At 35.9% G+C, this 25,614-nt stretch overlaps 1 protein-coding gene across 10 annotated transcripts in view; it reads right to left on the reverse strand.

Moving 5' to 3' along the window:
- LOC149557050 (digalactosyldiacylglycerol synthase 2, chloroplastic-like) overlaps positions 1-25,614 on the reverse strand; it is a 102,466-nt gene that overhangs the window by 46,222 nt on the left and 30,630 nt on the right. For all 10 annotated transcript variants that reach the window (XM_089831720.1, XM_089831717.1, XM_089831725.1 and 7 more), the window contains 3 exons: positions 11,457-11,556; positions 9,682-10,172; positions 7,019-7,285 (listed from right to left, as the gene is read on the reverse strand). In XM_089831720.1, coding sequence (XP_089687846.1) covers positions 7,019-7,285; positions 9,682-10,172; positions 11,457-11,556 — 858 coding nt within the window. The remainder of the gene's footprint in view (positions 1-7,018; positions 7,286-9,681; positions 10,173-11,456; positions 11,557-25,614) is intronic.

Consider the following 25,614-nt stretch of genomic DNA (forward strand, 5'->3'; position numbering starts at 1 on the left):
ACACTCTTTTTTGGCAATAGAGGACGTTCATTCTCTGTTGTAACATTCTAGACGTCAATCCCTTAGGGTTTGGCCTTTGGAATACATCTCTTTGTACTTGACTGCAACATTTTTAGAATTAATATAATTTCAGCAGTTGATTCAGCTTTTGGGCATTCCTGGGTGTCCATTACAGTGGTATCAGAGCTGTTAGTCCTGCCATCCTGTGGAGATCTTATAGATAGCCGGATAGAGGGAAAAGTGTTTGACAAAATGTATATCAGTCCAGATCAAGAAAATGTAATATTTAGATTACTAGGTACATTAGAGAAGGGGCGTCGTATGCAACAAGAGCAAAATAGGCGAATGGATATGATGTTGCAACTTATGGCAAAAAAGATGGGCATCAACATTGACGATTTGTATGTTGCTCCAAAGCAGAAGGTAGTTGATTCTTCAGATGGGATTGAGACACCACCGGGCTATGCTATTGGTGATAGTCAGGAGTCCACATATGAAGCTTTGTCAGGGGATGGCGATGCAACAATAATGGGATTAGGAGAATGCGAGGATACTGTCATATCAGCAGCCACTTCTGTGTCCGTTGAACCATCCAACAAGGAGTTTAGTAGTATGCATGCAGTTGTAGATATGTGCTTTGATGATCATTGTACACCTATTATTGCTAATGAGGTGAGTAATATAGTGACAAAGTCATATTATACTATTGATCAACAAAGTGTTGATGTTCACTTCTGCAATAGTACTATGTTCAACATGGATGCCACATTGTCTTATGATAATTTGATGTTTGCGGTCGATATTGATCACTCTCCTGAGTGGAGTTGGGCTTTGTTTTCACCATCTACAAAGATTCAGTTTTGTGTTGCAGCAGTTGGGAAGAAGAGATTCATAGATCTTCTATGGAGCCGCCTTCTGGTGACATCCAAACTTATACTTCATCAGCACAAGTTTTGGGAGCTAACTTGCAGGACATGTGGTTGGTCCTAATGATGTTCATTTTTAGTTTGTTTAATGTCCATATGGATATCACATATTACTTCAATTGGGATCCAGGTAGAGGTTGGCGTTCATTATGTTACTTAATTGCTTGAGGACAAGCAATTTCAAAGAGGGCGGATTTGTAATGATCCCATCTTTTGGCCTTCACGTTCTCCAAAGTCTAAGTGGAGGATAAGAAGAAATTAAATTAATTTCTTATAAAGTCATTCAATTAAAATTAAAAGGTGGCTTTATATTTAATTAATTTAATTAATTATTGTATTACAAAGGAGATGCGTCTAGAGTGTGTATTAATTATTGGAAAGGTGGAAGCCTCTAGAAGCACAATTAATTATTGCAAGAGAGGAGTTTCTAGAGAGTGCATTAATTATTGGAAGGGGGAAGCTTCTAGCACTTGCAATTAATTAATGTTTTAGTTCTTTCTAGAAGGATGAAGGAATAGGATAAATAGGGGTGAGAGTCTCATTGTTTAGCATGGGATTATTGTATCGGATGATTATGACTTGCATTTGATAAGAGCTTGGATGTGTGAATCACACTCTTTTTTGGCAATAGAGGACGTTCATTCTCTGTTGTAACATTCTAGACGTCATTCCCTTAGGGTTTGGCCTTTGGAATACATCTTTTTGTACTTGACTGCAACATTTTTAGAATTAATATAATTTCAGCAGTTGATTCAGCTTTTGGGCATTCCTGGGTGTCCATTACACTCAATGACTGAAACACACTTTCAACACAAACCAATAGAATCTGAAGTAGCTTGCTCCATTACTTACAAGGAAATACTCTCAAAAACATAGTCTGCTGGCTTTGGAGATCTGAAGCTACCATTGATGATGAATATCTGTCTTATTGCCATCAATCAAACTGCATATGCATGTTTCCTAGCTGTAACTCCTGTCCCTGAATGTTCACTTTCCTACAGGAGGAACAAGCTTTTTTTCCCCTTGTAACTATCAAACCAAACTCTTTACAGTATCCACTTGAATCACTTCATAAATCTCTTCTTTATTCCTGTGGGGATAATAGTTGTGCAGCATGCAAATGATCCTCCATCAAACTTTGCAAAACTAATATTATTAGAATGAGTCTCTGCCAATTAATATTCACACGTCCAACTAGAGGAAAGGCTTTTATTTAGTTTTAACTCCTTTTGTATTTTATTTCACCGCACATTTGATAACCTCTAAGGTTGGGAATAACAAATTTCAAATATTATTTCTTAGTTATGCATATATTATGGCCCGTGGATCTAAAGAACTTAATTCTTCAGTGGTAAATATTATTCACAAAAGAATTTATTTAGCCAAACTTTCAAAGAGACGGACCCACCATTACTTACAAAGTCTTCCCCACAAACAATAATGTTATATATGAAATATTCTAGCTCTAGTAGAAATAGACTTCAAAGAATTTCAAATGCCTCTAAGCTTAGATACAAATATTTCCTGCCTCACAAAAACTCGCAACAAATGTGCAGAAGCCCACATGTGAATCATCATACGTTTCTCCCACTCTCGCCAAATACGCACCTCTCCATAATTCTAGTAGTCACTGACGGCAATTGTTATTACCTTTCCACGAAGCATTACAAACTTAGAAGCATTAACCATTCAAAACACATAGTGAAAATGCTTCAATACAAACAACTGTGACGGCACCGTTCGACAGATGCACTTAATGTCTTGCCTGAGACTGATTTATGGTTGAGTGGAAGCAGCGGATGTCCCCAGAAATTCCACACAAAGGCTCCTCTTGCAATCAGCACATGCTAATAATAGCTTTGTTGAACCCCTTGATAGCCCTGGCACCTTCGAATAAACGGAGTACCAAAGAGTACTTGAGATGAATGGTAGCCGAAATATTTCTCTTTCAATGCCTCACATGATATCAAGTTTGTTGCTTATAATATTTTCGCCAAAGTTAATGTCTTCGATTTTGCCAATAGCAAGTTTGACAGGGGTGATTAACTTATCCGCTGCATATTTCAAAGGCACTAATCTCCAGTGCTTAATCGTTCCCTCTTTCAGAAAATAAGCTCTTTGTGTAGAAGTAGAAGTAGCAATTTGAAAAATATATCTGTCATTTCAAAATTTAATCCTGTATTTACAAAAGGTTCCAAAACATTTTCTAACCAAACCTCACTAATAAGACAACCAGTTCTATTAAACTATTTTGTGAAGTTGTCTCTGGAATAATTTCACATGTTGGCCCAATAGATGGCTCTGCTCAATAAAACATACTTATAAATCAAACCAGATAAAACTTTCCAAAATTGTGAACCCTTAATATTCCATCTATAAATCTGCCTCTAATAAAACTCTACAGGATGGCAAGATCGATGCTTTGATACCACCGTAATATCCCGGATGGATACATTTTTCCCAAATTTGCTCACAAATAATTTTCAGAAAATAGCATACATCTGTTGCAAATAATACTAGCAAAATAAACCAACAATGAACCAGAATGCTGATTAAAATACTCAGCTTCAATACAAATTCAGAATTATCATTGTATTATAAATCACCAATACAATAATGACATGCATAAAATTCAATCCTAAAAGAAGTATTACAGTCAAATTGGAGAGAAACAACACGCGCCTACAATCCCAAATGTGAATTCTGGTGTGAATCCACCACAGATGATGAGTCGGGGTTACATCCAATCCACCCAAAAATCTTGAAGGTTTTTTATCCTCAAGCTTCAGCAAGAGAAAGCTAGAAGCTTACCAAAAGTTCTCCAAAGAGAAACCAAAAATTCAATCTCAAATCCAAGTATGTCCAAATTAAAGAAGTTTTCCTCTTCTATGCTCTTAATTCAATTTCCTTCTCCTACCCTTGCTCTTTTTATTTTGTCTCCTTTAACCCACTTATAATATTAATTTGACCCATTTTATAAATTTGCACAAAGCTCCCTTAAGCCAAAATTAATAATTTATGAATAGGACTTTAGGATTTCTAATGTCCCAAAAAGGGGACATTACACATGCCATAGTTTATTACTACAACCTACTAGAATGATCTAACCCACTTTACCATCCAATGAATTGAAAAGGTGGTATGCACATAGCCATCTTAACCTTGCTTTTTTTTCCTCTTTTGTAATATTGTTTTGGGTTTTCAATAAGAAAATTTCTATTCTTACAAACTTTTAAATTTTCAGAGGAAAAGTCAGTCAAGTGCAGACCAATTAGCTTTTCAGTTTAGTTTTCCACACTCTTTTTAACCAGCAATTACCAAAATTTGTGAAATTCAGATTAATTTGTATGACTTTTAAGAAAAAACTATTCATAGTTTCACAAATTTCAGGGGGTTTTAGGAGGTGTATGAAAATCCTAGGAGACATCAGCTAAAACTTCTTGATGTCTGAGATCTACGTATCTCTTTTCTAAGAGGATGTGTCTGAAGTGGGAGATGGGTACCAAGGACTGAGATAAGTGTTTTTGGTTAACTATGGTCATTTAACATCAATTTATCTGATTTACCAACATTGTGGATCGTGATTTGAAATAATCTCATACAACTGCACCTGCATACATCAAATGCCTTCTCAATAGAAAAATTTCACCTCAGATTCACATTTACTATCTTTTTAACAATACTAGATTTATTTTTTTTGATGGAGGGTTTAGGAACCTGATACAGGCCCACATGTGCACCTCTTTAACTTAGAACAAAGCCCTGAGGAGCATCCACGCCGTCAAACTCACCTAGGGCACGATCTCAACCTCATCCTTTATGATGCCGGAGCCTTGCACTCAGCAAGGCTTGACCCCTGGTGGGCTCTTTGTGAACCATTCAACTTCACCAATAGACCAAGGGCCCATTGACAACAATACTAATTTTGAATATGTGCTTCAAATAATAATATTATCATTTGTTCCCTTCCCTTTTCTTTTTCCATTAGTACTTTTTTTTTCAATTGCTTCTTGAACTCAAATGTTTCCAAAGATTTGAATATTTATACAAAAACAAGGACCAACTTTGTGGTAATTATTGTTCTTTGTCAATCCTTATATTTCTTGTTAGTGTGCGTTATCAAGCTTCCTTATGCCCTATATGTTCCCTCATTTTTCTTTCGAAGGGGCTCCCTCTTCTATTTATTGAGCAAGTGTCTGCAACTATATTATTTTTCCTCTTTGTCATCCTAATGAGCATTCATAATGATGTTGTGCTCATTTTTATTTTTATGTGGCATGTTTTCTACAGTGTTTTATGTCTTGCAGGAAGTTCCTCCCTTCTACCAATCACAATTTGATACTCAAATCTTAAAATACAAGAAAATTCCATATTACACAGTTACATGCAACAATGGTATTGGATAAATGTCATCCTACAGCGAGCTGTAAGTCTCTCAGCACGTATATTCAGCAAAGATTTTATCAGTTTTAATAAAAAAACAATCGTCCTCAAGTGAAAATCACTGAAAACAGTCAGTCACGCATTGTGGATGTCTCTTAGGTTCACAATCAATTCAGTATAATGATATGTTACCCCAGGTTTCCGGGACGAGGAGAGGAGACAGGAGGGCAGGGAAATGGCTTTCTGGGACAGTTTTTTTTCTGAGAGTAGGGGATGGCAGGGGACGGCAGTCAGAACAGCTATAAAAAAAAATATTGGGAATTTGAATATATAGGGAAATTTTAAATATTCATATAAAAACTTGGATAAAGCATGCTTATATGAATTATAGAACCTTAACATGTAATGTTTTTGTTCAGTAACTTAACTTCAGAGTTCACATGAGAATTGAAATCAAACAAATTATCAAAACTGGTACATTAATTTTATGGGACAGCCAAGGGAAAGGTTTCTAGAAGTTTCTGAATTTCCGAAATGTCCTAGAAATAGGGATGGGTCAAATTTTGCCAGAAATGCATCCCTAGGTAAAACTAGTATAATGTTATAGAATCATTAACGATTCTGTCCAACCTATTAATTGGCATAACGGCAAGCTTGCAAAAGGATTTCAGTGATAGTTGCATGCTCAGTCACAAGGTTCAAATTCGAATTCGAGTTCATCAAGCATAAAATTTGGATGAAATTCGGCAAGGGTAAAAATCTGGAAAAAAATCGGCATTATTTTGTACTTATATAAATTTATTTATTTATAAATATATGTAATATATCCAAAAAAAAATGTTAAACTAGTTTGACATTGCTCAATAATTAAACTAAATAACTCTATTTTATTTTAAAATAAAATAATATTATCATAAATAACAATATTATATTAAATATCGTATAATTCGGATGAAATTTGGGAAGGGTAAAAATTTGCTGAAATTTGAACTTCATGGATGAAATTCAACATATCCTATGACTTAGGTTGCATGGGTACACGTACCCACACCCCTAGGATGCATACCAACGTACCCAAGTACCACAAGTACCGGGTACTCAATGAAGAAAGTCATAACTAAGGACCTTAATTAATATTTCTGATTTTTGTTTGCATATCAGCTTCTTGTTTATCAAGCTTAATTCAATATATAATCAGTTTGAAACTTTGATACAATATTGATTAATAGTAAACTATATCACTGGAAGTCAGAAGTTCATCATTTGCAATATGTCATTGTTATATGATTTATGAACTTCTTGTTCATGTTTAAAGTCTTCCTTCTCTGTTATGCATCTAAACAGTTAGCATATATTATTATTACAAACATATTGCAAATCCAAAATTCAAAACAATACATTACATCTCCAAACTTTATCATTGTTCTTGTTTTGAAAAACCATTGTCATTTCCAGATTTTCTATAAATATTAAATTATATTAAAAAATTTGGTGTACCCAAGTACCCTGTTCCCTATTCTGAAAAATAGGCATAGGCATACCCTTAACCTAAGTACCCCTATCCCCATGCAACCTTGATTTCAGTTCATTAAATAAAGACTTCATTGAGCACCTTAAGAATATAATATTTTTCTTAACAAATTGATTCCAACCTTGTAGAAATCGAAAACTAGGAACTAAAAGAAACAATGCACATAAAGAGTACTAACTTTGTCGCAGTAAATTTTTGTCACCCAATTGTTCACATGCTTTAAAAAAAAAGCTTTCAAGTGCCCATTTTTCTCTCGCTTCACGTACTCAAGATAGTTGGTATGGACAATGCCAATAACATTTTGAAATTTCTTTGTCCATCTTCTTCCATGGTGGAACCAAGTGAGATGTTCTGGTTCCTCAAGGACAGCAATATCAGCTTCATTGTCTGGAATGAACTCTGAAATGTCTCCAGCTGCCAAAATGCTTCTTTTGTCCTTCGCATACTGCATGAAATTTGAAAACAAAAATGTGAAAATAGATTAGGTAACTCATATTATTAGCTCAAAATTTGAACCTCCAGAAAATAAAAGTTAGCTGCCTAGTAATGCTCAGAATATCAAATACTTCTTGCAATTTTGATTTTTGAAGTATAAAATATTGTAATTTCTGTATAGATAAAGCAGTAAAACTCTTAAGAGTACCAAATCAAAGATTGGGCTATTTCAAATCCACAACTCTTTTTACTCTTCATATTAAGATATTTAAAAGACCAGTTTAGTTTTCTATACAGTGGGAAAATTCAGACCATATTCCATGCCATGAACTCCACCATACCTCATTACATTTTATATGTCTATAAAGCACTCCTGAGTCAACAAAATGACTCATTTAGCAGACAACTTCAGGGTAACTTTATGTAAAACATGTTTATGTTTTCATGACTTTTTTATCAATATCTTTCAACATGTCATCCATTGGGCTCTGATCTAGCAGTAATCTGAAATCACAATAAGTGGGCATAGAATCAATCCCTCCTCTCTTCTCCCCTCTCGGCCTAAATATTTAAGGCATACATAGTCTATGAAATTATCAAACAGGATTTTTGGAAGAAATGGTGAAGTATTTTAACTGAATTTTCAGACTGCACCACATGATCCATCGTTGAAATGAAAAATACTTATGAAACGTGAACCGTCGCCCCAGTAAAATCTAGAAAACTAAATGCTGGTAGAAGAGAAAATAAGAGAATGCATTAACCATTAGTCACTTAGAAATTATAACTGCTATTTCAGTAACATTAAACCCCACAATTCCTTAGGTGATGGATCTCATTAGAATGTTGATACCGAACCTCAACACGTAGTTCATTCCCATAATCCCTCATTTATTTTCAGATTGTGTGAATGCAGCCTAATATCAACCACTTTTTATCAAACATCATTTGAAGCAGAAAAACTGCCGGTTACGTTTTTGACTCCTACGCAAATGCGATGTTTGGTTTTAACTTTTAAGTGAATGATCTTCTGAATCTGACTTACCAATTTGCTTAGGTTTGACTTTTGTAATTTTTTCTTTAACCTTGGAATGTATAAGTCAACCATTCACACACTAACACAATGCACCCAAACATGCATGATCACAGCACACACACACACACACACAAACATTGTATGTCAATGCATGTGTGTATGCCTAAACCTCAAAGCATGTTATCATGATAATGTGATTGTTTTAAATGCAAGTTTCTAAGAAAAATGCATAACCAAAAAATTGATTTGATGTTCCAGACCACATTATCGATGATTGTATTTTCTTAGATATGCAATAGTAACCAATGTAAAGCTTCTTATGTGCAATTCTTTGTAGAAAATTGTCTTTTTCTCATAAGAAGAATCTTCCACATGTCTTTGTATGATTGCATTTGTGCATTCCTCTACTTGTTCTTTGCATGCTATGTGGAATCTTGTTATTGTAAGTTGCATGTTTCTACCTATGCATTCCTCCACTTGTACTTTGCATGCTTTGTGGATTCTTCTTGTTGTAAGTTACTTGCTTCCACTTATGCACTGTAAAATTTTCAACTTGTAGCTTGCATTCTTACTAAATTCTTCACTTTTACTTGGTGCATATCTTATATGCAAGATTATATAATGGAGCACTTTGCTCCCTTTGTATCTTGGATTAATAATTTCTAGTGTGTACAATTGAGAATGCATCAGCCATTACAGTCACTTCTAGATTATAACTGCTAATTCAATAACATTAAACACCACAATTCCTTAGGTGATGGATCTCTTTAGAAAACATTGATATTGAACCTCAACGAGTAGCTCATTCCCATAATCCCTCATTTATATTCAGATTGTGTGAATGCAGCCTAATATCAACATCTTTTCATTAAACATCATTTGAAGCAGAAAAAATGCAAGTTACTGTCTTGACTCTTTCCACACAAATGTGGTGTTTAGTTTTAAGTGAGTGATCTGGGAAATCTGACTTACCAATTTCCTTAGGTTTGATATTTGCAGTTTGTTCTTTAACCTTGGAATGTAGAAGTCAACCATTCACACACACAAACATTGTATGTCTATGCAGGTATGTACCACTAAACTTCAAAGGCATGATATCATGAGAATGTGATTGTTTTAAATGCAAAGTTTCTAAAAAAAATGCATAACCAAAAAATTGATTTGTTGTTTCAGAGCACATTATTAATGATTGTGTTTACTTAGGTATACAATAATAACCAATGTAAAGCTTCTCATGTGCAATTCTTTGTCCAAAATTTTGACTTTTCCTCATGAGAATGATCCAATGCAATACAACTAAGAGCTGAGACAAACGATAACTAAAGAAAATTCTGAAATGCAATACGAGAGAACAAAGAAGCCAACACTACCTTTCCAGGATAGAAGGAAATTTCAAAATCTGGTTTGAATCCAACTCTTGATTCAAGCCACTGGCGGACATAGTATTCTTGTTCTTCTGGAGATTCAAAAGTTGTATGATTTGGGTAGACCAGTTCTTGATCAGGTTTACACAACCATGGAACCACCAAAGTGACCTTCCTCTTCCCATCTTTTGCAAGATAAGCAGCTCGAAATAAAGGGTTGACAGCAGTACCAGTCATCCATGGCAAGCTTGCAGTTGTGAAAATTGCTATATGATGTTTTTTATCAGCTGCCTCTTCTGTCATTGGCTTTTCTTCCCAGAAGCTTCCATCTCGTTGATATCCTGTACTCTGAAGCACACGCGATATTCTTAAATCTAGTTCATGTATGGTAGCCTCAGCGATATTCGCAACATTCAAACTGTCTGTGTTTGACTCTGACAGTTGTTTATCTTGATGTCTGTATCTTTGAAATATTGAACAAATCCCATCCGAAAAGCCTGCACAATAACATAGCAACGTGTTTGATTCAGTTCCATATACATATCAAGACATTTTTAAGTCTCATAGCAATCAGTTTAGTTCACATTCCATATCAACTTTTATTTGTTCGTCAAATCATGAGACCTAGGGAAAGGATTATTGTTTGCATCCACCTAGATGGGTTCCTAACAGTTCCCATGTCAAAAGAACTGGTATGCAAGTTTATTGTTGATGAGAGAGAGAAATTTTGTTTTGCTTGATGGTGGCAAGTCACATACAGTGAAAGAGGTATTAGGTAGAAAATACATATGAAAATGTAAGTAAACAATAAATATTGTTCAAATAAGGGTATATGGTTCTAAATTTTTCTCTAGGGAGCTTCCACATCTCATGTGAAGAGTAGTTCTTCTGCACATCTATTATATTTTGTGTCACATTTTTTATTTTTTGATTGGTGAGAGGCCAAAGCCAAGATTCATTAGAATTATTATGTGTTGTGATTATTTATTATTATTTATTAACCTCGAGTAGATTCGAACCCAAGACCTCCCAGATAAGAGGTCGCAATTTACCATTGTGTTGTAGGCTCTTGCCTATATTTTGTATCACATTTAAAGGTGCAAATTAAAAAAATAAGATTTGTTCCGTAAATATCTATTTTTAAATATGATGTGGTGACTTATAGTTTCGGTTTAATTTTCAATAATCAATTAATGTCAACTTACTAGATTAAGAAATACAAGTACAATTTGGGGGACAAGTGTACTTGAGCCCCATGTTGATCTCAGCTCTGGCCCATTACCAATCAAAAGAAAGAAAGAAAGAAAAGAAATACAAGTACAATTCAATATATCTATTATATTTTATTGGATGCCAATGTCAAATGATTAATCTTTGTTACATTTAGTATTTATTTAGTCACTTAAAATGAATAAAACGCTTCAAATTTTGTTTTCTCAACTGAAATTCTTAAACAATCTAGACACCCCATGTTTGGCAAACATAATATATCATTGAAATGATCTGTGGTATTGCTTAATTTTATACAGTTTTACTCCATTTTCAATTTAAAAATGTTCAATTTATTTAGTACAAAATTACTTAAACAAGGTATTTATCACAGATGTGAAATGGGATGCCAACACAAAATGTTTAACAATGGATTAACAAAACTCTAAAAACATTCCTTGTAAAAGTTAATTGGAGTTTAACACATCAATTCATTGAACAAATAATCAAAGATATTCCGATTACATATATGTATAAGCTCAAATATATTGGTAGTCGATAGCCTAGATCACCTTTTTTAATCCCAACTTTATCCATAATTTGTTTAGATTCCTTGATGGCGTTCTCCAACAACTCTATTGCATCCAAAGGTTGCATATAACTTGATTGTTCCTGTGAGAAAACAACCAAACTTAGATTTATTAGAAGATTGTAAGGCCAAAAAAAATATTGGAGACTTCAAATGGATGTAATTATAAATTTATAAGTGTTAAACTAAATGGTGAAAATTTAATGATTTTGGAAAGCAATTCTACAGTAGCATTTGAAAGAATATATCAGTAATCTAGTTTCTAAGAAAAACTGTTCCGCATTAGATTAAAATGATATAAATCAATCTACATGGACATCCTCTTTGGTAAGACAAAATTCTGGAAAAAAATTATTCGTTCTTCATATAAAACTGTTGCATATAATTTTTCTGACTAAAAAATTTTGGGAAAAATGATCAGTGAGTGTCACCCAAAATTACCAGATTTGGACAGCTTCCTCAAAGACAACAAATGAATCTTACATCCATCATCGGGACAACAATCGAAATCCTATTACTAGAGAGGTCTTAACTCTCCTTGAATCTAATCTTTAACAAAACTAGTACTACTTTCCTCATCATTGTTTAAAGTTCAAGTTTATTAAATAATATATGCTTGTTCAAGAACTTGCAAAAACATTACTCCAATTTAGACTTTAAAATCATAGTTCAAACTAATTTTAAATCTTATTCACCATTATCCTGACTCGATGACTTTTGCCTTTTGACAAGTTCCTATTTAGATAATTTCAAAAACCAACTCCACTCCAAGACTTATCTACACCCTATGAAACAAATGTAGTTTGACTAGAATGATCATTTGTAGGAACCTTAAGCCCACAATACAAACCATAAAAGATCTCCATCCTTGTGCACCTTGCATATGGATATGTTTTTGAAACAATAAGCACAGAAGAAGCTTAAATAGCTCAGAAATGGTCATCTCACCAATCAACATTATCAGATTTCCACAATCCATTTGAAATGTGTAAATTTTATTTCTGGATTCGATTGTGTAAGCTTTTTTAGCATCAACGTTTCGGATCACACTCCGTGATCCATCATCAGGATGAGAGAATGAAACGTTGATGCTAAAAAAGCTTACACAATCGAATCCAAAAATAAAATTTACACATCTCACCAATGTTACAAGATTCAATTTTATTAATACATTCGTAGTGGGTACTTGTTACTCCCAAGCTATTGATTTTGTTTTAAATCAAATAAGTCATCATAGCTTGAGAGTTTCCTATCTAACATATTTCAAATAGCCTTGTATTACTCATGCGACAATACAATCAATAGATGAAGACAAACATCCTTTTCAAACAACTATCAATTAGCTATCTGCCAAAAATGGTCCTTAAACAATATCAAATGAAGGAAGCACCCACCAAAATGTGTTCTTGTGTACCCTTAAGGAAAGCTATTTGGTTTAGTGAATTCTTGGGGAAAGAAAAAAAGTATTTAGTGTTAGTTCTCAATTAGAGCATTCCTCACAATATATATTATATTCTTCAAAACCTGATTTATCAGGTCAAGTTCAAGGACGAGTTCAGATGCGAGAACCTAGTACATGGGTACATGAATTTTTTTTCCATTTTGGTATGTATAGGTTGTGTGTGTGTAAATATATATGCGCGCATTATATATACAATAGATAAGAGTATTGCAAAACTAAATCATTTCATAATCATAGTAATGTCCAGGTATGCAATGGGTCCACACAAGTATGAGTTGGGTTCGCATGGGTATGAATTGGGTTTGCACAGGTACGAGCTAGATTCGCATAGGTATGAGCTAGGTTCACATAGGATGTGGGCCTAACTCTGTTGATCTGCACAGGTTCATTGGTGTGTAGACCTAAGTGGACCCACAAGGCTATGCATACACCCTGTGCAAACCAATCTCATACCAAAACACAAAGCTAGAACTGGTTCGCATTTGAACCCGATTCGAGGGTACAAGGTGCGAACCCCATAAAATAGTTCAAAATTTCTAGCCTAGCTCTACATCTCATTGCCCCTATTTACCTTAGTGGCAAGTAGCATTCGAGGAATTCATAATGCACGTCTTCAAGCAAATGGATAGAGAAGGCATTTTATGTATGAGTATTAGTTAATCAGTTTGAACTTTAAGACCATTCTTTCTCTTCCAATGTGTATATGTGTTCAATTATTTATGGAATTAGAACATCAATTATTTCTTTAAGTTCTGAAATCATTATCAAATTTGAGTTTCTAACAAATCAACTACTTAGTTTTCAAATACATATTATACAAAAAATCCCTAGTGACTGACCTAATCAAATTCAAATCACACAATAGTAAACTTGTCTCTAAATTAAAATTCCTTGCATTTGAGATAAACAACAGACTGTTTAAAAATCCATCCGACTGTCCCATTGTTAGAAAAACTAGCAATAAGTGTACCAATATGAAACTGAACTTTCATGTCCTCTTTTTCCAGATATGTCATCAATTGATGGTCATTCGTCAATCAATCCATTTGATTTGTAATCTTCCCGTTCAGTTTGCAAAATTATGTCCTACCATGGTCTTTCTTCCCAACAATTTTCTTTGCGACAAGGAAGGACCCTTAGTCCTTACCTTGTCTTCTTTCTTGTTTTGTTTCTAGCTTTCGTTTCTTCCCAGTCATTGTTTGGTGCTTCTGCTTTGGCCGGCTCTTCTATTTGTATGCTCAGTCCCATAAACCTTGTTGGTTTTTCGTGGACATTAATGATATTATCTTATCTTATCTTATCTAAAGGTGAAGAAGGTTGTCACAAGCCCAACATTTCACAAAATCACTTGTTACATTTTGTTACTATATTTTTCATTAATAAAAATTAAGGAATTTAAATACTTATTAAGTTGTCAAGTCACCGAGTCCAAGAATTTGGGTTTATTAAAAAAAAAATCCAAATAGTAGCTTCTGGTTTACTTAAAAAAAATATAAACACAATCTACACCAGAAGCTACTGTTTCAAAAAAATTTAATGAATTGTGGAAATCTGATTACACTAATTACGAAAATTTGCTTAGCCCCAAGCTTTTGCTTTCTAACCTGAAAAATACATTTGACTAAACACTATTTCATCCATTTCATCATAAGACATCCTTGAAGTAAATCACTATATTAGGAAATGTATGATATACACGAATTCATTATTTTCAACCAAGAAAAGGTTAAATGAGGTAATGAACTGAAGCTGGCATTGGTGTGTGTACACATGCAAAAATTTCATATTGTGTCGAGTTTCAAATTTTTTTTGAAAATCATAAGCAAAAGCTTTGTATCAAATTTGTCTTGCTATCTCCATCCTGTGTGGGTATTCTCTTTGTTGTTTTCTATCTATTTTTACAAGTACTATGGAAGAAAATTTAGAAGTCATCAGCCACACAAAGAAAAGAGTTTACATAATGGATGGAAGATTACAGATCTTCAAATCAGACAGATTGTATATCAATGAGTGACGATGCATGTATTAAGAGCACATTTAAAGTTTCAATGTTGGAATACAATTGCCACCAATGCATTCAATAAAAAGGAAAAGTAGTTCTCAACAAGAAAGATAGATTTTTTTTTAAGACATTTTCCAAGGCAAGAGATCAGGCATACACCAAAATTGGAAAAGAAAAGATAGAGAATCAAAGTCCAAAACAAAGTATAGATGTAATGTCCCAAAAAAATTGCAAATTAAATTAAATAAATTAGTTTAAAGTTGCTCAAATAAATTAAGCATTTTAAACGGTGACTTTATTCTGATTAATTTTATTTATAAGTGACTTAATAAAAATAATAAAATATTTTAAAAGTCACTTTATTTAATAATGGATCATCCAACTTATTGCAGAAGCTATGCAATGAAGGGAATTCCAAAAGCTTCACCAAATTATAATAAAAGTAGGATTTTGCAATTCATTTGTATGCGTTCAAGATTATTGAATTTGATGCATTTCTGAAGAAGAAATCCTTTGGGAGTTGATTGAAGGTTGGATGGAAAGCCAATCTTCTTGGGAAGGAGATTCACTCAGAATTTGCTACTGTGCTTATTTGCAGAGATTATACCAATTGGGATTTATATTATATTCTTATCACTTCAGATATTTTTAGGCATAATATATCTATAGTCTACTTCATATGTTGGTGGCGACTCTTCGTAATATAATATCATTGTATATTGTGGGATCCGAATTCCTCTAATCAGACTTCGGTTCAAGATTATATTTAATGGCATTGTTTTGGCAAACACGGGTGGTATATGTAACATTAATGTTTAAGATTGGAGCATGATATAACATCTTACTTGGAATATTATATCAAACTAGGGTTTGAAATTATTTGGCTTTGCCATGACTATACTTCAGCGATTATTACTACAAGGAAGTGGAAATCGGTTAGAATAAATTCTGGGATTTATGGCAGGTTTATGGCATATGTATATATATGTACGCTGTCATAAATTTCCATGCATGTCGTGGTGTTTGTTCCCTGCATATCTGGAGATAGAACAACTTTGAAAACGTTTGAGCCTTCTTTCATATTGCAGTTTAGTCCCTTACGGAGCATATATATTCTGATAGCTACCAGCAGGATATGTGGAGTTTCAAAGAGATATCCTCCTTGTTTGTTATCAGTTGCAGATGTAGCATCAAAGTGTTGCCTACAAACTGTAATCCTTCTAGTTGGCATTCCTCTCTATGCCTTGGCTGGATCAAAATTGATATATTTCTGGCCACAACTTTACTGTAAGGTACAGTTGTCTATTTCTTATTGAACCAGTGAGAATATAAAAATAATCATTATTTAATAGAGAACTCAATCTGAATAATCAATATGTTGGAATTGCTGTTCATTTCTTATTGGTACATTATACTTCCAAGGTATCTGTTTTTCTGAAACAAAGTTCAAATTGAAACCATTCAGCATTAGTATGCAAACTGTCTGATTAAATGCATACGGTATGAACTCATCATTTTTGTTGATAGAAGGTAATGTTTGGAAAGGTTTGCCAAAGGTTATTACAGTCAAGCAAGACTAAAATCCGAGATTCCTATATTTTGGTTTTTCATTACAAACATAAGCAAATCAGTAAACTGTTCGATAAAATTTCCTTGAGCAAAGTGCAAGATTTTGGGTTGAGTCCAATTGGGGTTCTTACAATAAAGGGGTGCTATATATATATATATATATATATATATATATATATATATATATATATAAAATTTCGGATCGTTAAACAACTAAAATCTTTGAAAATGAGCATAAAAAGGGAGCAATCATACAAGGAAACCTCAACACTTGATGTAGGTCAAAAACCTAGGATGAGAAAAACTACAATGAGAAATGTTGTTAGGAATCTAGGATTGACCGTCCTCAACCTCACAAAGGAACTTGAAAGCAAAGTTTAAGGGCAGAAACCCTATTGAGTCAGTGCTCTTTTAGGAGCACCAAGTCTTACCTCATCTAGGCACTCAATAGTACTCAAAAAGCACAAACTTTAACAATATAAAACTCACAATTCTTTTCAATAAACAATACACTCCATGAACATCACTAATGCTCTCTTACATCAAAACAGCTTTCTAGCGTATATTGTTCCTCTCTAGTTACTGTAACATTTTCATAAACATACTTAACCCATCCAAAGATATATCGCTATTAACAATTTTTCCAAGCCTTTCAATATTGGTCCTTTCTCACATCTCCTTCATCAAACTTACAATCCTTTAATTAGACTATAGATGTTATGTCTCTATCATACCCCAGAAATTCTTACACACACAACTCTCTTTGATCAATCTTTTGATCTGCATCAGTGATCCCTGTACACTAACATTTACATCTCCTGATAGCAATGAATTTGACTCAAAAAAATACATGGTTGTCACAATTTGACTTGCTGTGGAAAATACCACCTACTTATTACTCACATATCCATCGACCTCCATTTTCCCTAAATATATCTCCTATCGAGTGACCAGTTAGGAAATAGTTGTTTATAACTGTTTTACACAGTTATATCTGAGAACACAAACTTCAGACTATTTTATTCATTCATCGCTGCATTCTTGATTCCAATAACCAGTAGCAACCAAATACAACTTGTAAACAGTTTATTATTTGTAACTTCTACTGACAACTGGCATATCATAACCAACATTAATTTCTGATAAAGATAAAAGTATCACCATCTTAAAGAAAATAACCCTCATGTATATTTGAATGCATACCGTGTACAGCCCAAATCACAATTCTGTTCGATTTCTTCAATGCTAACAAAATCTTCCAATCAATGTACAATGTTAGGCAATATCAAGCACATTCAAACCATATGATCTGCATCAAAGGAGAATAATTCTTCCTTTCTACCAAATACGATAAACTCTGTTACTACCATGCCACATTCTCATGCCCATTAATGTATGCAGAGTTTGCATAGTTTCCTTAATATGCTTCCGACTGAACAATGTTGATGAAGCAGCATTCAATTGCTTCATAAAATCAAATGCACATTAAAGAGAATAACCAATTCTGTGAGAACGATTAAGTATATATTATTATGTTATCGTTTGACATCTCTACAAATCTCCTTTTGACATCAATGACAAATACCAATCTGTCTAACAATGTCTAACATTCTCCCCATTTGTCATTGATGGCAAAACTTTAGTCCGAAAACAACAAAATAAATCTACAACAGGTAAAAAAAAAAAACTCCAAAACCAACTCAAAACAAACACCAAAATCAGCTCACTCTAAAATAACAAACTTTTCAGTCTACCATCTGCATCTGCAACAAATATCTCTTTCTCTCCTTTGACATCAATGACAAAGGACGAAAAATAGAATACCTCACCATCCAAAGTTCGAAGATAAAAACAATAAGATACTCCCCCTGGGCAGATGCTTGCCCTTGAAAGGATTAGAGAGAAGGAGAAGCCAAAACCCCAAGCTTCCATCTATGCCAAAACCAACTTTCATCAACTTGCCCACTAACAACTTTTACCTCTCTGAGATCATAGATATTGTTTTCTGTTCTTTTCCCTTCAGTAATCAACCTTCTTGATTTGATTTCTCTAATTTCACACCTATGAGCATTAGAAGTTGCAGAATAACAATTATACCACATTGACTAACACTCAAAAAATTCTATTTTAGTCTTTCAACATACCAAACATTATGTGTTCCTATGTAATATCCTCCCCTGATTTGAACTTTGACTTGCAGAAATTTAACTTAAGGAATATTGTCAAACACTTTGTATGCAAACTCATAAAGCTGATTTCCTCAATAAATTGCTTTCCAATGAGTAGATTTACGAACAACTATGAAGTGACATTAAAATGCATAATACACATCATAACATTTTCACAAACACTTGGCACACATTCAATAGTATATGAAATTTCTGGAAACTCTTTCAATCTGCTAATAAAGGGTGATTTTTAAATGTAGATGTGCACTTACAGCTGCCTTAAAGGCTGCAACAACTATTCAGACTTGTATTCAACAATTATTATGCAAAATATCAAAATTTGACAGAAGAAACTTGGAATTAGTTGCCGTAGTATTTTGCAGATGTAGTCGGCTAGCCCTCCAAACTTCTAATCAGCCGGAAAAACAAGTAAACTTGATACCAACACTGTTCACGCCGTACTGTAGCAAAATACTATTCATGCCGACTGTAGCAAAATACTGTTCATGCGGCACTATAGCAATAACTAACTTCAGATCTGCACCTCAAACCCTTGTAAATTTCTTTATGCAAACGCCCCAAATGAAACCCAGTGTGTTTCCTGAAGTGAAAACACCCTTGATCCTCCTCACTGTGTCTTCCAACAGCGAAGAGAATGCTAGCAAAGAGGGATTCCGTCCTCCAAGCCCGATAATCAGATATCCAGCAACATAACATTAATCTTCATCCAAGCATACAAAAAAAAAGCTCTTCCATTTCTTTTATAGTGTTCTCACAAGAGCTCAGTCCTTCGTTTTCTCAATGTGGGATAAAACATAACTCCCTTTATGTACCTTATATCTCCAATGTGTTATAAAAATAAAGGGAACTCTTTTAATTAAAATATTTCCCACAAACTATAGTCTATGCATTAATAAAGTTAAATATTTAAATTTAACTTTATAAAATGGCTTTATCAATGCATAACAAATCTTATCAATGATAAATAAGTCTTCCTGTCGATTTTAAACAATTACCATCGACATACCACTGTGACTGAATGTCCGGCCATGTCCAAGATGACTTACTATAAATAGTAAGTATGCCCAAAGTTGCCTCAAAACCCCTCAGAAAGACTTGCAACTGAAATTGTCTAGGCCAAATGGCCTCTAAGCCCCTTTAATGTCCTAGTTAGCCTACGGGACTATGGGGAAATAGGCTAACGACAACATCATGCTATGAATGCTAGAAAGGGGACATTACAGTCCGCCCTTCCCAAAATTGCTTGTCCTCAAGCAATTTCAGCTCTGGATGCTGCAATATCTGCTCATTTTCCCAAGTAGCATCCTCGACAGGTAGGTTCCTCCACTTCACTAGATACTCCCTGATAATCCTCCTCCGAAGCACCCTCTCCCTGGAGTCAAGTATGGCCTCGGGAACCAAGATAAGCTTTCCCTCATCATCAAGAGGTGGCAATACTACTGAAGGCACCACATTGTGACCCAATGCCTTCTTAAGGCGTGACACATGGAACACATTATGCACTTTACTGTCTGCAGGCAACTCCAACTCATAAGCTACTTCGCCCACTCTCCTGATTACTTTGAACGGTCCATAGTAGCGTGGTTTCAATTTCTCTGCTCCACTCTTCTTGAGAGAGGACTGTCTATACGGCTGTAACATGAGGTACACCATATCTCCCACCTCAAAAGACCTCTCAACCGTGTGCTGATCAGCATATTGCTTCTGCTGATTTTGTGCCTTTTGCAAACTTTCCTTCAAGGATCGCATAATGTCCTGACACTCCTGCAAAGTATCCTTGGCCTTAGGCACCCTGCTGTCCCCAAATAACAAATCCAAAAAATTAGGAGCATCATACCCGTACAGTGCCATAAAAGGGGACATTTGAATAGACATATGGAAAGAGGTATTATAGCAGTACTCCCCTAGATGTAGCCACTTCACCCAAGCCTTCTGCTCTCCTGCAATGTAGTTTCGAAGGTACCCCTCAACCCATTTGTTCACTATCTCTGTCTACCCATCAGTTTGGGGGTGGTAGCTGGTACTCGGAGTGAGCTCTATTCCACATAACCTGAACAACTCCTGCCAAAAGTGGCTCATAAATCTGTTGTCTCTGTCACTGACTATGCTCCGTGGTATCCCATGTAGTCTGAATGCCTCTCGAAAAAATAGTTCTGTTGTTTGTGCTGCTGAATATGTAGACGAAATTGCAAAGAAATGTGCAAATTTCGTCAATCTGTCTACCACAACAAAGATACAATCCCGACCCTGTGCCTTGGGGAGGCCTGTGATAAAATCCATGGAAATGCTATCCCACTTCTTCTCTGGTATGGGTAGGGGCTGTAGTAAACCACCCGGAAAAGAATGTTCTTGTTTGTTCTGCTGACACACAGGGCATTCCCTAACAAACTGAAGCACCTCTGATTTGAGTCCTTTCCAAGTGAAGCGCTCTCTCACCTGCCGATATGTCTTAAAGAATCCGGGATGTCCTGCCATTGGTGAATCATGAAATGCCCTCAAAATCTTCTGCTTCATAGCAGACCCAGGTACTAAATAAATCCTTTCCTTGTAGATGATCAGATCATTTACGACAGTGTATCGACTATCTTGAATAGCTCCCTCAATAATGCTAGATGCCCAACTATTCTTAGCATATTCTACCAAGATCATCTCTCTCCAATCATCCATGACTATCCCTACAGCAAGCAAATGAGGCCTTCTAGATAAAGCATCTGCAACAATATTTTTCTTCCCTTTGACATAGGCTATGTCGAAATCATAGGCCTGTAATTTACTCACCCATTTCTGTTGCCTGTCATTAAGGTCCTTCTGTCCAAGGAAATGTTTCAAGCTATTATGATATGTTTTTACTGTGAATCGGCTTCCCACTAAGTACTGCCTGAACTTAGCTAGCGCGTGCATGATTGCTAGCATCTCTTTGTCGTAGATGCTGTAGGTTCTCTCCACACCTCGTAATTTTCTACTCTCTTATGCGATGGGATGTTTGTCTTGCATGAGAACAGCTCCTATGCCCTCTCCCGAGGCATCACACTGCAGCTCAAAAGGCCTGGTGAAATCTGGAATGGCTAAAACAGGACATGTACTCATCAGCTCCTTAAACCTGTCAAAACAATCCTGAGCCCTCTCTGACCACTTGAAACTATCTTTCCATGTCAAGTCTGTAAGTGGTGCTGCTATCTGTGAAAATCCCTTCACAAATCTGCAGTAGAACCCACAAAGCCCGAGAAATCCCTTGAGTTGTGAAGTGTTCCTCGGTGGTGGCCAATCCAGAATGGCCCTGATCTTGTCTGGGTCAACCCGAACACTTCCTGAACTAATAATATGCCCTAGATAGAGCAACTCTGTCATCCCAAACTCACATTTATTCATCTTGGCATATAATGACTCCCTCTCTAGAATACTGAGCACTGTATCAATATGCTTCAAATGTTCCTCCCAAGTACGGCTGTATATCAGTATATCATCAAAAAATATCAACACAAACTTCCTCAACTGATCTCTGAACACTCTATTCATACATGACTGGAAAGTGGCAGGGGCATTTGTCAACCCAAAGGGCATGACTAAGAACTCAAAATGTCCATAGTGGCATCTAAAAGCTGTCTTCTCCACATCCACCTCTCTAACCCGTATCTGATGGTAGCCGGATCTCAAATCAATCTTGGAGAAGTAGCATGCACCATGCAATTCATCAATAAGCTCATCGATGCGCAGGATAGGGTATCGGTTCTTAATTGTTTTCTTGTTTAGCTCCCTATAATCAATGCACATCCTCATTGTACCATCCTTCTTCTTCACCAATACTACTGAAGAAGCGAAAGGACTTTTGCTTGGCCGTATGTGCCCCATGTCAATCAACTCCTTAATTGCCTTTTCTATTTCATCCTTATATCTCTTCGGATGGCGGTAAGGTGTGATGATAACTGGCTTAGCCCCTTCCTCTAATTCAATAACATGCTCGATTCCCCTATCCGGGGGTCTCCCTGGAGGTATCTCACCAAACACCTTAGTATGTTTGGTTATTATTTTTTGTACATCAGGTGGATACTCTAGTTTATGCTGCTCTGTCATCTCAGGCATTACTCTAAACTCTGCTGCCCACTGCACCTGATCATGTCTAAAGAAACTCTGCATCCGCTTGAGTGACACCACTCGAAGTCTCCCATCTGACAAACCTCTGAGCACTATCTTCTTACCATTTGCCTCAAACCTCATTTCCATTTTCTCAAGGTTAAATGTAAACTCTACCAGAGACTTCATCCAGTTCATCCCAAGCACCATATCCTGATCACCAATGTTGACCACAAAGAAATCTCCTGTCATGTCATAATCTCCCAAACAAAGCTGCAAGTTGGAGATTTTCTTGGTACATTCAATTTTGAAGCCATCGGCAACCATCACCTAAAATCCCCTATGCTCCTCTGTATGTAGCCCTCTACGTGTCACAAACTTCTCATCAATGAAGTTATGTGTTGCCCCTGTATCAATGAGTGCCACAACTCTCTGTCCATCCAAGGTTCCCCTAACTCTGAAAGTGACGGCCTCCTGTATACTTGACAACTGAGCTATCGTGCTATCACCGCGTGCTTCCTCCTGTGAAGAACTATCATCATCTCCATCTGATTCGGATGACTGCTCTGAATCTCCATCTACTGACTCTTCGGCTGAAAAGTACCCCATCTGCTTAGCTTTTGCTTTCAATGGACACTTATGTGACAAATCCCAAGGCTCCCTGCAATGAAAACAAAGCTTCTTCTTCCTGAGATCATTAAGTGTCTCATTGTCCAACCTCTTACTTTCCTCCTTAGTTGGCTGAACCTCTTTATGAAAAGGTTTCCTGTCCTTATCTTTCCTTGAAGGGAAACTCTTTGCCTGGAATTTATTTTTTGAAGATGAAGAGGAATCCATGTCACGAGCTTTCTTAATGGCTTCCTGCAAAGTAGGAGGGTTGAGAGCTTTAATCCACCCTCTCAACGGATCAGCTAACCCATCCATAAATAGAACTAGTATCCTCCATTTAGATACATCTGTTACTAACACTGCAAGTTTTTGAAACTCTAAAATGTATGTTTCCAATGATCCCCACTGTTTAAGCTGAGCTAACTCCTTGAAATGGAGTTCTGGATCCTTCCTATCAAAACGTTCAATCAGCCTCTCTGTAAACTCCACATATGAGGTAATGTCTGCATGTCCCATAGTGACCATACCATGATGCCACCACTCGTGTGCTAACCCATCCAGATGAATTGCTGCATACTTAATAGCTTCTTCCTCGGGCATAGGGTTCAATTGAAAGTATGTGTCAAGCTTTTGAACCCAAGCTCTTGCTGTAGACTTTCCTGAGCCATCATAATATGGTAACTCAAGTCTCCCTACTTTCTTCCGTAGCTCATAGCTCTGGTTCCTGTCATGTCCACGTGGCATATGTTTCATCCGCACATCCATATACTCCCTAAAGGTAATTGCAGCAGTAAAATCTGGCCCTCCGGCTTCCCAATCTCTCCTCAACTGGTCCTGTATATCAGTAATCTGGGGCTCTGGTACGAGCTGCTGTGGAGCTCTAGGAGGAAATGTAGGAATCATGGGCCTTGAACTCACTGTCCTAGCTCGCTGGGGTGCATGATCGAAATTGTTCCCAACTTGTTCATCTCCATTATGTGTATCCTGATCATTTCCATTCTGATTGTTACCATTCTGATTATTTCCTCCACCCATGTTAGCATTCAACCCCATTTGACGAGCCATCATCTACATCATAAGATCCAATCTCTGATTCTGTTCCTGTGCCCTTTGTTCTGCTACTTGCTGACCCTGTACCAAGGTCTCTAATAACTGTAAGAATCTTTCCTCTCCAGGCTCTGGACCGGCATTCCCGCCTCCACCTAATCTTGTATTCCTATCATCTCGGTCACCCATATTGCTATCTTGATCAAAGAATACCTCCGCTGTGTCTGTATGATTGGATTCTATACCCCCCTGTACAGATGAACTAGACTGTTTGCTTTGCAGGTCTGAACTCCTACTTTGTCTTGCTCTGGTATTGCGGAAATTATAAGGCCCCTGTCGCATGCTCAAACATAAATGCTCTGATTTTAGTGTTTTGACATTTCATCAAACACTTTCCCCTCTATCCGCCAGTTCCAAATTTCCTATAAGACCTCCACAGGATGGTAGGACTTATAGCTCTGATACCACTGTAATATCCTCCCCTGATTTGAACTTTGACTTGCAGAAATTTAACTTAAGGAATATTGTCAAACACTTTGTATGCAAACTCATAAAGCTGATTTCCTCAATAAATTGCTTTCCAATGAGTAGATTTACGAACAACTATGAAGTGAAATTAAAATGCATAATACACATCATAACATTTTCACAAACACTTGGCACACATTCAATAGTATATGAAATTTCTGGAAACTCTTTCAATCTGCTAATAAAGGGTGATTTTTAAATGTAGATGTGCACTTACAGCTGCCTTAAAGACTGCAACAACTATTCAGACTTGTATTCAACAATTATTATGCAAAATATCAAAATTTGACAGAGGAAACCTGGAATTAGTTGCCGTAGTATTTTGCAGATGTAGTCGGCCAGCCCTCCAAACTTCTAATCAGCCGGAAAAACAAGTAAACTTGATACCAACACTGTTCACGCCGTACTGTAGCAAAATACTGTTCATGCCGACTGTAGCAAAATACTGTTCATGCGGCACTATAGCAATAACTAACTTCAGATCTGCACCTCAAACCCTTGTAAATTTCTTTATGCAAACGCCCCAAATGAAACCTAGTGTGTTTCCTGAAGTGAAAACACCCTTGATCCTCCTGACTGTATCTTTCAACAGCGAAGAGAATGCTAGCAAAGAGGGATTCCGTCCTCCAAGCCCGATAATCAGATATCCAGCAACATAACATTA

Source organism: Cupressus sempervirens, chromosome 5, assembly GCF_028749045.1.
Source record: "Cupressus sempervirens isolate cs-2001-9-10 chromosome 5, ASM2874904v1, whole genome shotgun sequence".
Lineage (NCBI taxonomy): Eukaryota > Viridiplantae > Streptophyta > Pinopsida > Cupressales > Cupressaceae > Cupressus > Cupressus sempervirens.